Raw genomic sequence first — 14820 nt, forward strand, 5'->3', positions numbered from 1 at the left:
TAAATAGGTGATGGAAGAGACCTCTGTCCAAGATCCCAAAGAGCTGCTGACATTCAAAATAGACAATCTTGGACTAAATGGACCAATGATGTGATAATAGAACGGCTTCATATGTAATAATAATAATAAATTTTTATTTGTATCCCGCCCTCCCCAGCCAAAGAGCGGCTAACAACAGGTAAAAATAGCACAGTGTACATAAAATCACAGTCAATTAATTAAAATACATTCTAGAATCAATGCAGAATCAAATTAATGGCAACCATTGGATTAGAGTTCTATGAATTTTACAGAGGGGGGTGGGTCAGACTGTGCCTTGGCCAAAGGCCTGGTGGAACAGCTCTGTCTTGCAGGCCCTGCAGTAATAATAATCAATAAACTGCATTTTATTGCCTACACGAGAGTATTTCTCATGTATACAAGGTATGAAGTAGTCCAAGTTATGGCGGAAGATGAACTTAACATAAGACACTGAATTTTCCTTTCTATACAAGAAACAGTTCAAACTGACTACATCTGATTTCATGAACTAACAAACATAACAGGCCAATATACAGAAAACTAGACAGAAAAATCTGTTGATGGATCTCAACCAAAACTCTTGCTACCAGCTGCCAAATCGTACAATTCTAGGACGACGAACAGGAACGGAACTTACTTGACTAGTAACTTGATTTTTAGTTAGCTTTATTATATACAGCAGAGTAAAGCACAGCTTTGTACAAGTTACCATATACAGTGGTGAACCTAATGCATTTTAGCTAATGAATCCTTGAGGAAAGAATTTGGGGAGTTTGGGGGCCCGGTTTGGGTAACTACTGGATAGTCAGGTTTGGGTAACCTGTTCCTTCAGCGGTACCTCGGGTTAAGTACTTAATTCGTTCCGGAGGTCCATTCTGAAACTGTTCTTAACCTGAAACTGTTCTTAACCTGAGGTACCACTTTAGCTAATGGGGCCTCCTGCTGCTGCCGTCGCACAATTTGTGTTCACATCCTGAAGCAAAGTTCTTAACCCGAGGTACTCAAACTTCTTTCCAAACTTCAGCACTCCAATACTCCAACAAGAAAACTGCTTTGTCATTCTGCTTATAAGGAAGAACTTAGTCAATCACCACCTGCTGCTAGGCTTCCTTATCTCCAAGCAGACTTTCTCATGTACTCCATTTAACTTGGCTTGTTACCAACCCACTAACTGTTCACTCCAAAAGCTACTAGAAAACCAAAGTCTCAACAAAATCATGCAACATATTCCCCACACATAAGAGCACCAATACCTGCATCTGTGTGGAGGGCTTGTCATTCTGGTGGCAACTGGCTGAGGTGCCCTGCTGACTCTGCCACCCACTGCTAAAATGGCCAGCCCCTATCTCCTTGCCCCAAACTAAGTTGGGGAGTGCAAAAATAATTAGGTTAGCACAAACATGCAAGAGGACATTTTCAGAATTAAATCCAAGTGGTATCACCCAAACCCCATCCCTCATTAATTTCAAACAGGGCTTAAGACTTGTTTTACCATGGCCTTTGGGATCTGTAAGTTGTATGCTGTGTTTTTACATCGTTATATTATTTCTTTTCTTTTATGGTATTCTGCTTTATATTTGGATGGACCGTGGATGTTTTAAATGTTAATGGTTTGATGATATTTTTAATGGGAAATTTAACATGGTTGTAAACCACTTTGGGAGGCATTTCACAGATATTAAGGGATGAACAGGAAAAGTTGGGAATGCTTTCCAACTCAGATCAAAAACCAAGCTCTAAGAGGACTCAGGGATTTGAAAGCTTGCTTCTTGCTTGAGGTGGTCTTCTATGAGCCTGCCTCAGGAGAACTTTGTTGACATCTTTGCCTGCATTGCAATAACTCTTAACAAAGAAAGCCACCCCACCTTAAGTATTTCCTTCTATAGGTGGAGTGCCTGACTCTCCATCAAGGAAGTACATTCAAGATCTGAGTAAATCTGAAATTATATACAAGCCAAATAGGGTTAATTTAGTTGGGACACCAGTGGAAACACAAGCAAGGAGCAGCATAGATGTTTATTACAATACATTTTAAACTAATGCATCAACATTGTTCAGTGGAGGTTCCTACATTAGAGATATATATTATACACATACCAGCCTTCAATGTTGTGTTGAACTGTTTGGCAGTACAGTAATTACATAACTGAAGAGAATGCTGTATTTTTAAAGGAATGCTACAGCTGTAGGCATAAAAATAGGGAGGTCGATTCACAAGTTAGCCAACAGAGGATGCTGTGTAGCAATATATAAAAAACTTCATTCTACAGCTAAAACACTCTCAAAGGCACAATCAATTTCAAACCAAAATGTTTTCCCAACAAACATGACCATGAAGCAACTTCTTCATTACACTACTCACTCTTCAAGTTCCTTTAGAAAACTGCCAGAGGGGTTTACTTGAACAGTTAAGTAAGAAGCAACTGCATATAACTCAACATTTTACATGCTTTAAAAATTGCACAGGATCTCTATTAATTGTATGGCTTATATGCATCAGATCTGCATTTACTGGACAGCTTTAAAAAATCATTGTTCCTTCTGGTTAAGTAAAGGGCAACAACAATTATGAGAACATGCAATGTAAAGGTAAACACTTCTAACTTCACCAAGAAACTTCCTTCTGACTAAAGAAGGAGCTGAGCAACAATTTGCTCACTTTTGCATGTGCCAAATATCAAGTCAAGTCTGTCCCAGCAAAACCAGAATGGATGGTTTATGTTTTTATTTTTAAAAAGCTGTCCAAGATTCTTAATAAAAGAAAAAAACCCAGTACGTACAAGTTCACAAGGTGGTCCAAGGACTGAAATTTAAGTGTTGAAGTACCGTATTTTTCGCTCTATAACACGCACCTGACCATACCACGCACATCGTTTTTAGAGGAGAAAAACAGGGGGGGGGGGATTCTGAATGAAACAGTGGATGTATCATTTTTGTGCTTCATGCTGTGGCCACAGACATGTGATCTGATGGTGAATTTGGGGTGACCCAATGCAAAAATCCTGAGAATCCCTGTGGATCCATGCTTTGTAACCACGCTTTTGCACCATTGTGGCCCCAGGCAACAGTGGGTGCGTGATTTTTTTGGTGCAGGCTATAGCCATGGACATGCTATGTGATCTGATGGTGAATTTGGGGTGACCCAATGTAAAGATCCTGAGGATCCATGTGGATCCATGCTTTTTAACCATGTTTTTGCACCATTGCAGCCCCAGGCAACAGTGGGTGCGTGATTTTTTTGGTGCAGGCTGTAGCCATGGACATACTATGTGATCTGAAGCTGAATTTGGGGTGACCCAATGCAAAGATCCTGAGGATCCATGCTTTGTAACTACATTTTAATTGGGGAGGGAAGGAAAAACACAGAAGGGACAAGGAGCATGAGAGGGGTGTGCAGAGAAGCAGCTGGCTAAGAATGCAGGAGAGGGATTTGACGGGAGGGAGGCAAAAGTCCCCACCCACCCACCCCTCTCTCTCTCTCCCTCTCTCCCACCTGCATGTTTTCTGGCTGCCTGCGAGGAGCAGGGAGAGGAATTAGAAGGAAGGACGCTCTGCTTTCCCCTCTGCTTGCCTGGAGGGGAGGGGATTTGCCTGCTCTTTGTTCCATTTGAGCAAACACAGCAACGAAATACAAGCAGGTGGGCGGTAAGACCCTGAGGCAGAATGCAGGAAAGCAGCAACTTCCTCTTTTCAGGTTTCCCTTCTCCAACACACAATTTGATTTTTGCCTGATTTTTGTTCCTGCGCTCGCCCTAGTCGGCTCCAGGGACCACACATTCACTCAATAACATGCACAGACATTTCCCCTTCCTTTTTAGGAGAAAAAAATCTGCGTGTTATAGAGAGAAAAATACGGTAAGTCCCTGCATCCCTTCATTGTCTCCCCTCCTTTCTTTAGCAGCACAATGGAAAGCATGGAATCTGCCTTGCAGGTTTCAAAGGGGGCCAAATACCCCCAGAAAGGATGGTACACGCTGAACTACCAATCCTTACAGAACACTTATGCAGGAGTGAGCAAACTTACCGTGCCTTGGGCCAGTGTCTCCAGCGACAAACGCGCGGCGGGCCAGAGGAGTGCGTGCCCTTATGCGTGCGCACATGCTATTTCCGGTGCACTTCCGGGTCAGAAGAGCACCGGAAATAGCTTGTGCACATGCCTCCTCTGACCCGGATATGCACCGGAAAGAACGCTTGTGCATACGCAAATAAGGCTTCACATGCGCACAAGCTATTTCCGGTGCTCTACCAACCCGGAAGTGGGCAGCCACGCAGCGCAGTGCCAGATAAACGAGTCCCTCGGGCCTTATCCAGCCCGCGGGCCTTAGTTTGGGGACCCTGCACTTATGCAATAAATAGGACAACTATTTTTCCTACTTGCTATCCTCTAAGGTTCAGGCTGGAGCTTGAGGGTGCTGTTAGAGCTGGCCCCATCTGTGGAAACCCAAGTGGATTCTGTCATTGAAATTATGTTCCACCAACAACAGCTGTTGCACTGGTTCCAACCCCATAGAGAAAGTTTTGCCAGTTATTCATGTACTAGTGGCAATCCATTTAGACTACTTTAATGAGCCAGTGTGCATTTGAAGACTACAAGGAAACTTCAACTAGAACAACAAACAGCAGCTAGATTTCTAACTGGGATTCGTCAAATGGAATCCCTCTCAAAACTATGAAACTTCACTGGCTACTAGTCCATTTACAGACACAAGTTAACGAGCTGGTTCTCATATTTAAAGCCTCAAATGGCTTAAGATCCAGATACTTAGCGGACTGCCTCCCCCACATGAACTTGCCAATCTAAACACCATCTTTGTAAGCCCTTTGAAGCTTCTCCCTGTCTTCTGAGGTGAGTGATGATCACAAAGGGGACCTTCTGTTGTGCATACCTATTGAGGAATGTTCTTCCCCAAGGAGATCCGACTGTCCTCAATTATGATGTGTTTTCACTGCAAGGCAAATAGATTAAATTTACCCAAAATTTTTGTTTTGCATTTTTCTGATTTGTTTGTTTTTGTTTACTTAGATTATGTCGAAGCAGCCCTTAATTATCTGGTTTTATACTTTTATCCTCTTAAATGCTAAGCCACTCTTAAACACTCCAATGGAAGAGCAGAATAATATTGTAAGTATTGATTATTAATAACTATCAAACAAAGTGTGTGTATGGATGAGGGTGAAAGGCATCTGGGAAAATTCACAGGCACTGTGAGACATGGAAGTGTCAGGCCTGCTGGTCCATCCTACATCTCTATCTCAGTTGTGTCTGTGTGGCTTCTTCCAGCATTTTCACAAAGAACCACATCCAGGATTTGCACCATGTGGGGTCTTGTACACTCAACTGATACCATACCATTAGGTTATAAGGGAGAGTTCACATGGATTGTGCCTATATTACAACCAGTCCCCTTGCTCACCATGTGTTTCTTTTTTGGGGGCGGGGGGAGACACTCAACTTTGATTCCTACAAAAGATACAGGGCAAAGTGATTAATAAAGACACAATGTGCCACAGGAGCTGCAACTTTCTTGCTGCTTCTGGATTTTTCAAGATACAGTGGTACCTCGGGTTAAATACTTAATTTGTTCTGGAGCACCGTTCTTAACCTGAAACTGTTCTTAACCTGAAGCACCACTTTAGCTAATGGGGCCTCCCACTGCCGCCGGAGCACAATTTCTGTTCTCATCCTGAAGCAAAGTTCTTAATCCGAGGTACTATCTATTGGTTAGCGGAGTCTGTGACCCAAAGTGTATGCAACCTGAAGTGCATGTAACCCAAGGTACCACTGTATAGGTACAACTTGGCAACCCTAACACTTGTTTTTGTAAGTTTGTTATTTTTTAAGTTCTAATATGAAGAATAAAAATCCATTTCCAATATATATTTATAGATTGCACAAGTCAGAGGAAATAGTGGTAAGTTCTTGCAAGATAAGCTTTGTAAGAAAAACATTACAAAACTAATACTTAGGCTTGTAAAAAATATTTTAAGTAATTGCAGAATCCTCCATTATTCTCTCAGCTGCTCTACTACCCCACCTATGTAAACAACAGAATATGTGAGAATAAGTTCAACAAGGATGGCAACAGAGAGGTTACTCCAGACTCCCTGTCTGGACAGTGGGGGGGGGGGTATTTGCCTTCTACATCACAGCCTTTCAGGTATTTGAAGAGGGCTATACTGTCTCCTTATAGGTCCGTAGTTAAAGCTATGTTTTTCCCAGTAGTGATGTATGGAAGTGAGAGCTGGACCATAAAGAAGGCTGATCACCGAAGAATTGATGCTTTTGAATTATAGTGCTGGAGGAGACTCTTGAGAGTCCCATGGACTGCTAGAAGATCACACCTATCCATTCTTTTCAGAAAATCAGCCCTGAGTGCTCACTGGAAGGACAGATAGTGAAGCTGAGGCTCCAATACTTTGGCCACCTCATGAGAAGAGAAGACTCCCTGGAAAAGACCCTGATGTTTGGAAAGAATGAGGGCACAAGGAGAAGGGGACGACAGAGGATGAGATGGTTGGACAGTGTTCTCGAAGCTACCAGCATGAGTTTGACCAAACTACAGGAAGCAGTAGAAGACAGGAGTACCTGGCGTGCTCTGGTCCATGGGGTCATGAAGAGTCGGACACAACTAAACAACTAAACAACAACATACTCTCTCCTAGGGATGCGGGTGGCGCTGTGGATTAAACCACAGAGCCTAGGACTTGCCGAACAGAAGGTCGGTGGTTCGAATCCCCGTGACAGGGTGAGCTCCTGTTGCTCACCCTGCTCCTGCCAACCTAGCAGTTCAAAAGCACATCCCAACAGGAAGGTAAATGCCGTTTCCGTGCGCTGTTCTGGTTCGCCAGAAGTGGCTTAGTCATGCTGGCCACATGGCCCAGAAGCTGTACACCGGCTCCCTTGGCCAATAAAGCAAGATGAGCACCGCAAACCCAGAGTCGGCCACGACTGGACCTAATGGTCAGGGGTCCCTTTACCTTTATACTTTCTCTCCCCACCCCACTCTTTTCCAGACAAAACATACCCAGCTCCTTCTTCAACCTTTCCTCACAGGACTTCTTTCCCATGTTATAAACCTCATTGAAAGCATATTCAATGCTTCAATCTATTCAGGCCATATTTCATATTCTGGCCCAGCATCATGTGACAATTGCTATGGCGAGACTGGAACAACTGATGACTTAAGCCAGTGGTTTTCAATCAGTGTGCCATGGCACCCTGGGGTGCCTTGAATGATGGTCAGGGGTACCACGGGCAACACTTGCCTCTGTCCCTCTTTCCTTCCCTCCCTCCTCTGATGCCTCTCATGTCTCTGCCTCCCAAAGGCTTGCCCAGCTTTTTATTACAGCCCTGGCTGTAAACTCTGCAGGCAAAAGGTGCCTCTGGGAGCCACCTTTCTTTGGGGTGGAGAGTGGGGCAGCTCAGAGACCAGGGGCAGCAGCAGGACTCCCAAGGAGAGGGGAGAGGAGAAGAGGCTGAGGGAACACTCCACAAGGGAGGGTGTTTACAAAAAGGTGAGAGGAAGCCAGCTCTGCAGGCAAGGGGTGAAATAACTGGGTTCCTGAGCCCCACAGGGGTGCCACAGAAAGAGTGTACAGTAGTTGGTTAAGGGAGTTGTGGACTGAAAAGGTTGGAAACCTCTGCCTTATGCTGTGGGATGAATATCTCCTAAGGTAAAGGTACCCCTGCCCGTACGGGCCAGTCTTGACAGACTCTGGGGTTGTGCGCCCATCTCACTTAAGAGGCCAGGGGCCAGCGCTGTCCGAAGACACTTCCGGGTCACATGGCCAGTGTGACATCGCTGCTCTGGTGAGCCAGAGCTGCACACGGAAACGCCGTTTACCTTCCCGCTGGTAAGCGGTCCCTATTTATCTACTTGCACCCGGATGTGCTTTCGAACTGCTAGGTTGGCAGGCGCTGGGACCGAGCAGCGGGAGCGCACCCCGCAGCAGGGATTCGAACCGCCGACCTTTCGATCAGCAAGTCCTAGGCGCTGAGGCTTTAACCCACAGCACCACCTGTGTCCCTGTGCGCCACCTGTGTCCCTGTCTCCTAGAGGTACACAATTTGTGTACATTTATAGCCCACCTTTTATTCCCAAAGAGCTAAAGAATAGAAAACACTTCTTCCCCTCTTTATTTTATCCTCACAATAACCATGTGAGGTATGTTAGGCTGAGAGACAATGACTAGCCTAAAGTCTCACCCAGTAGGCTTCAAAGCTGAGTAGGGACCTGAATCCTGGCCTCCTAGGTCCTAGCTCAGCACTCTAACAACTTCTTCACAATGGCTTTGTGCTGTCCAGCACTCCTGATTGAGGAACAAGAGACAGCTGTGCAGAGGAAAACTAGATCGTTTATTCCAAGCTAGTAAGATTTTATCTGGATTAACATGTCCAGTTCCCAAATGTTAAAACTGAGAGGTACTTTTCTGGAAGACAGGTACAGGTACAAGTTTCCAAACTAGCTGTGTTTCAACACACAGTAAATTGGAACCACCTCAAAGCATGTATTAAAGGAGTGGAATTTTGACTTACCTATATGGACTATATGGACAAACCACAATGTTATTGGAAACAAAGATGGTTTTATGTATCTATCTTAAATAATGAGAGAGGTATATGGATAGGCTATCTCTGGCTAAAGTAATTCTTACAAGTTTTAATTTAAATATACAGTGGTACCTCGGGTTACATACGCTTCAGGTTACATACGCTTCAGGTTACAGACTCCGCTCACCCAGAAATAGTGCTTCAGGTTAAGAACAGAATGAGAACAGAAATCGGGCTCTGGCGGCGCGGCAGCAGCAGAAGGCCCCATTAGCTAAAGTGGTGCTTCAGGTTAAGAACAGTTTCAGGTTAAGAACGGACCTCCGGAACGAATTAAGTACTTAACCCGAGGTACCACTGTAGTTGCCTGATGTTTTTTGTTAATGTAAATGTAACCCCGAGGACCTTTAGTGGCCAATATGAGCAAGATCAAATCATAGTGCAAGCAGACATCCACCTGCACATCTGGGCTTCGTCTTACTCTCCACACCCCCATGTGTCCCTAAAATCTGTTCAGGAAGGGAAAATAGAAGACAGAAGATCTGCTGGGCAAACTGGTGGACATCACTAGATGTTACCTTTACATACAGCAGGCTAGTAGTAAGGAGGTAATGAAACTAAAGGTGGTATTCAGCTATTTTTTATGCAAAGACTCATAAAAATGAAAGTGACAAAAATAGGTTGATTGATTTCTCTGGGTTTACTCGGAGTAAACCTTAGTTGAATACCACCCTTGGTTAACTTGGAAAAGTGCTCTGTTTTACTCTAGGTTGCTCTCAACTATAATCTCAAGTTTGTGGCTACATGTGTAGAATGAGCAATTTGCCTAAGGCACTAAACATGTCACATTATCTGAGAAAGTGAGAAGCAGCTTGTGGACTGTCAACAGCATGAGCAAAGTCCAGAAATAATGTCTGTAGCGTATCTCTTAAGCCCATGGACAATATGCCCATGTTTCAGTACTCTCTGATAATCATTTACCTAGACTGGGGGTTCCCAAACTGTGGTCCACAGACCATCAGCTTTGTTTGTGTGGTCCACAGCATGCCTGTGAAGAACGCTTACAATTTGAATTCTACAGAATTCTGTGGAATTCAAATTGTACTACAATAAAATAGCGTGTAAGATATAAAAAGCCATATTTTTTTTAATCTTAAGGCTTATAGCACAGTGCATTACCACTGCTATAAAAGGCAAAAGAAAAAAGGAGCAAAGAGTGCTCTGCCAATTCCCTAAGCATTTTTAAAGAGGGGGTGGGATTTGGGAACAACTGATCAAGATTATGCAGTTTTCACAAGATGTAATCTCCTAGGTAGAGCTACAGACAGGCACATCCACACATTATCTGACAGGTTGATGGAATTATCAGGTCAGTGATAATCAGGATGAAGGTTGTTTTGGTGTGGCAGAAAAGAACTAATGGAAAAATATTATGTAATTTGATTGCAAAAGTTGGAAAGTCTTGGGAGCTGTCCAATGGAACTGATTATAAAATTAAATTAGTATGCCTATACTCAGCCATCAAGCTGTATGTTTTTTCCTCAGAAACTTATATTTAAATTTTTAAGAATGGATTAAAAAGTGGTTCATCTGACTCCTAGAGTTGTATTAAGACAATTAACATAACACCGTTATATTGTGAACTGTTTAAAATTTTGCACTTTTGTACAAGTATCTAGGTGTCTTTTTAGCACACAACATGCTTGTGTTTCCAAAATGTTATCTATGAAAAAAATATGTAAAACATATTTTTATTTGGACCTTTTACTGTATGAAAACAAAAACATTACATTAGCACAAGCCTGTTCAAGGTAAGGCCCAAGCGCAGACCATTGTCCTCTTCCTAACTATGTGCAGCTTCAGCCATACATAGCCTTTTCCTATCTCTCTCTCTGCAAATCTGCAGGCCAAACAGGTTTCCCAGTGTTGGGGGATGAAGGGATGGGAGCTTATCTAGTACGTTCTGTCACTGCTTCTTACCATGAGGATCTGATGGAGTTAGAACTAGTTTTTCCAGTCTGTTGGAACCTGACTAATCTGATTGAGACAGTGAGAATTACTAATTAATAATGAAAACTGGTTGTTAAACTCCAGCTACTGAACTCAGAAGAAATAAAGATGGGGTGGGGATGAGAAAGAGACAAGAAAAAAGGGAAAAGATAGGGATACAGAATATGTACTACTGCAGAAAGACAAGAATGAATATTATGGGATACAGAGAGGGGTAAAGAGTTGTGGAGAGTGGTGTGAAGTTAGGGTTCTTGTTCCTTTTGCATTTTACACACTGACCGCATCAACCATTTTGGAATGATTCTTTTGGAATATCAAACTTCTATATCTTCCACAAGTGATACTAGGCAAAGATACACTCTGGGACAAAACAAGAATTTCAGTTAACATAAATGAGTATGGTCGTAATGCATGCATCACTGCACAAAGAGCATGGGGTTGCGTACTGAAATTCCCAGTGCCAGTAAAACTTCACCTCTTATCTTACTGTTGCACACCACCCCAATCTCCACAGCAGTGCCAGATTTCAGGGGTCAGGCACTTACCCAGGGTTTGTGTTTCCTTTTGGAAATAAGGCACAGCAGAGACTGTGGTGTCTTTAAGATACATGGTTTATTTATACATACTGTATATACAACCTAAACCTTCCAGGATTACAGTCCCAAAAGGGTTTCATTTCTTCCATTTCTGCAGCCTTGGATTCACACTGTCTGCCCCCATTGAGCTCTCTCCCCACTTTCACCAGCCTGCTGCAACTTACAACTATGTTCCCTCCAGTTTACATCATTTCCCACTGCAATCCTGAAACTCCCTTCTAAAAACTAACTACCCACAGCTCAGAGTGAAGCTCCACCCATTTGCTGTCCAGAACAGAGAGTCTCTGTTAATGGCTCATATTCCCTGCCTTTGTTTGCTTAACAAACCAGCCATTATCAGGCTGGCCTGTATTTTTACACAGCTAAATGCAGCAAAGCATTGATGAAATTATAGCACTTAAGGGGGCCACTAGGGGCGCATCAGAAGATGGCTGACAATAAAATCTCTCCGACCCACACGAGGTAATTTGGAGGCTGTGATGGGAGTAAATAGCCTCCCTACCCCCCCCCCGAATTTGTGGGGATGGGGGCACTAGTCACAATGCCCTCCTGTGGGATTTCGGCGCTCCTGGACGCCGTCTCTGATCCGCGCCACTAGCTGCAAGAACTTCAAAAGAAACAATTTGGATGAAGCGAATGCACATATTTCAAGGAAGGAGGGGGAGTAAAGACTGCTAACAGAAGAGATCTCTGATAAAACAAGACGAGTAGGAGGAACAAGTATAAATCATGAGAAGATATGCCAAGACTCGGTATGGCAAGGGGACTGATGGGGGAGGGGGGAAAAACTTTCCTTTCTTTCCTTTATGTGATTAAACAAGAATCGGCCCCCCTCACAAGTGAGAAATGCCGTTTTAAGGACTTAAGCTGTGGATTTAAGGCTGTGTGGAGATAAACTTTCAAACCAAAGCATGTTTTAAGAAGAGCGTGGAATGCATAAGGGCTTTGGAATGACACAGTTAAAAGTGCCGTCGCCATATTGGGAAGTTCTGTCGGAGGACTTAAGTCTGGGAGGAGAAATAGAGAAATAGAGCTGTTTTTATATTGTGGGTGAAACTCCTCAGAGGGACTTAAGAGCGACAGTTCTGTAATTAATGATGGAAAGAGCGATGTTATCTATGAAGGCGATGATATATGGAAACCATCTCGATTTGAGGATTGGAAGAACGGAAAAATTCACACGGGATTATTATTGGTGTTTATCGGCTTAAGGAGACTATCAGAAGAGATCATAAACAAAAAAGAGAAAATATATGAACAAGATGTGATGTGGAAACAACAAGATAATACTGGATAGAATTATGAACTTTGTTTGGACTGATTTGGACATTAATGCAGTAGCAAGAAGATGATCAGAACCCCCCCCCCCTTCGGATCTTGAAATATGGGTCCCCTCAACAAAATTTAAAATTCGGCTTTGTAATTCGGAATTTATGTGATGTGATTTGATTTGATTGGCCGGTTAATAAAAATTATTTTTTAAAAAAATTATAGCACTTAATTTACGGCACCCAAAACCCCATAAAATCACAATATAAACTGCCCCAGGCCACTACACAACAGTCAGTACTGCCATCAGGATTTCTGTGTCAGCACTACAGAATAACCTGTCCATAATATGAAAGTGTATCACAAGAGCAAGAAAGACAAGGCTAGCAATATCTTAAATGAAATCAGAGCAAAATATGCCAACAAAAGTGTATATCAAGGGCACTTGGAGTTGTTACTAGAAGCAAATGTGGCAGAGTTAAACAAGTAATGCCTATTTGCCTCCACAGGATGCTATTTTAGCTATTGTGGGAGATGAATCTGTGCATAGTTCAGCGAATGGGATGGAGATGTAGGATTAATTAAAATTTAAAGGTACTATTGGTGAAGAATTCCAAATAAATCAAGAGCTACTAGCTGGCATATACTGACATGAACAGAAGCTGGTTTAATAAAAGCAATTCTACATGGCTTTTTAATTTCTTAAGGGGAAAAATCTACGTTATTCATGACCCAAGATGCATATATTATAATACACTGGCAGTTCACTAGGGCCAAGAATTAAATCTATTGATTACATTAACATAAAAGAGAGCATGTTTCAAAAACTTATACAGGTCAGTTGCAGAGCAATCAAACAAAAGCATAACTTATTTTTTTTACTTAGCTCCTAATGAGATCCTTTACATTATACAAAAGCTCTAAAAAGTTTCTGCTTTATGTTCTTTTAATTCTGCTTTAAATTTCCATTTCTGAAGCTTTAGCTTTATTATTGCTTTTTCCTTTTAAAAAAATCTTGTAAGCTATGTCAGGTAACTCTCAATTGTAGAAAATTGGGGTACATATAAGATAACCTCGGTATACCATAGGCATCCTAACCCTTAAGGGATCCAAGCACAGGATAAAACTATTCTAGTAAGCTCCATTCTACCAGTAAGATGTCTTACATGAATTTAATAATGACCCTAAATAAATATTTATTGGGAGAAAGGGCCAAAAAGCAGATAGATACAAAGGATTATCCCCACTTTCCTTGGATCAAAAAAATCTATAATGACTACCAATTCCTGCTTCTGAACTCTCAATCTCTATGATTGAACCGAAGCACAACACTTAACAAGATACTGTCTCCCCCCACTCCAATGCATGTGGCCAGAAAACCATCCACATCAATAACCAACATCACTAAAAACATTACCTCTAGAAGCATACATCAGGAAAGAGGCTTTTTAAAACCCTGACTACAAGAATAAAAGAAAGAGCTACCGGTAATTTTATCAATCTTACTGCGCAGCTGAAGCTTTCGCTGGGCAGAGAAATTTAAACAATCCAAGTACAGCCTTACTCTCCCCGCCCCAAATCTGCCACAGCGCCGATTACAGAAAAGCAGCATCAGCAGAATGTGAAGTGATAGGCTAATCCGTGGCGAGCGACCTTGAGTGTGTACCGCACTTTATTCCCATCCAATGCCAGCTAAGGAGGAGGGGTGAGCCAGGAGGGCTCCTCTCAAAACAAGGCGAAACGCTCGAAAGTTATCACCCGCCAACATAAAAGGGGAAGACACAAACACACTTGCGCAGGAGGGAAAAGGCGTGCGCGAGTTTGACGAAGTGGGGAGAAGAAGTGAAGGCAGCCGAGAACTGCTGGGGCTGAACAGAGGCCTAGCAGGGGAAGGCACCGGCCGGACTGTGCGGAGGGAGCAAGAGAGGGAAACGGGGGCTGGCTGCCAAGGCCTCCACTGGAGAATTCCGAGCCAAGGGGCACCGTCGCGGCGGAGGGCGGGTAGACTCACCTGCCCACGCGCCCAGGTGCGGGCCCACCGCCGCCGGGTTGCCCAGCACCCACAGGCGGACGGCATAAACTACGCGCTGAAGCTGCAGCCACACGAAGTAGGCGACGCTCGACACCCCGACCCAGTAGAAGAGGCCGGCGTAGGAAGACAAGAAAGAATCGGAGGCCCCCATAGCGCCGCCGCAGCTCCTGCGACCACAGCGACGAGACGGCTGAGGCGAGAATGAGCCCGCCCGGCTTCCACCGGGCCTGTCCCACGGAACAGCCCCGCCCCCGCGGCGTAGCCATTGGCTGGCCGCTTCCCCCTCGCGCCCTCCCATTGGACGTTTTGCAGCTCGCGGGGAGTCCACGCTAGCGGAGGCCTAC

The 14820-nt window shown here is 43.6% G+C and overlaps 1 protein-coding gene across 1 annotated transcript in view; it reads right to left on the reverse strand.

Moving 5' to 3' along the window:
* HSD17B12 (hydroxysteroid 17-beta dehydrogenase 12) overlaps positions 1 to 14789 on the reverse strand; it is a 57479-nt gene extending 42690 nt beyond the window's left edge. Inside the window, exon 1 of the mRNA XM_081891981.1 lies at positions 14456 to 14789. Within this exon, the coding sequence (XP_081748107.1) occupies positions 14456 to 14774 (319 nt within the window). The 5' untranslated portion in view covers positions 14775 to 14789. The remainder of the gene's footprint in view (positions 1 to 14455) is intronic.
* Between the last annotated feature and the right edge of the window lie 31 nt (positions 14790 to 14820).

The sequence above is a fragment of the Podarcis melisellensis genome, assembly GCF_964234715.1.
Source record: "Podarcis melisellensis genome assembly, chromosome: 1".
Taxonomy (NCBI): Eukaryota; Metazoa; Chordata; class Lepidosauria; order Squamata; family Lacertidae; genus Podarcis; species Podarcis melisellensis.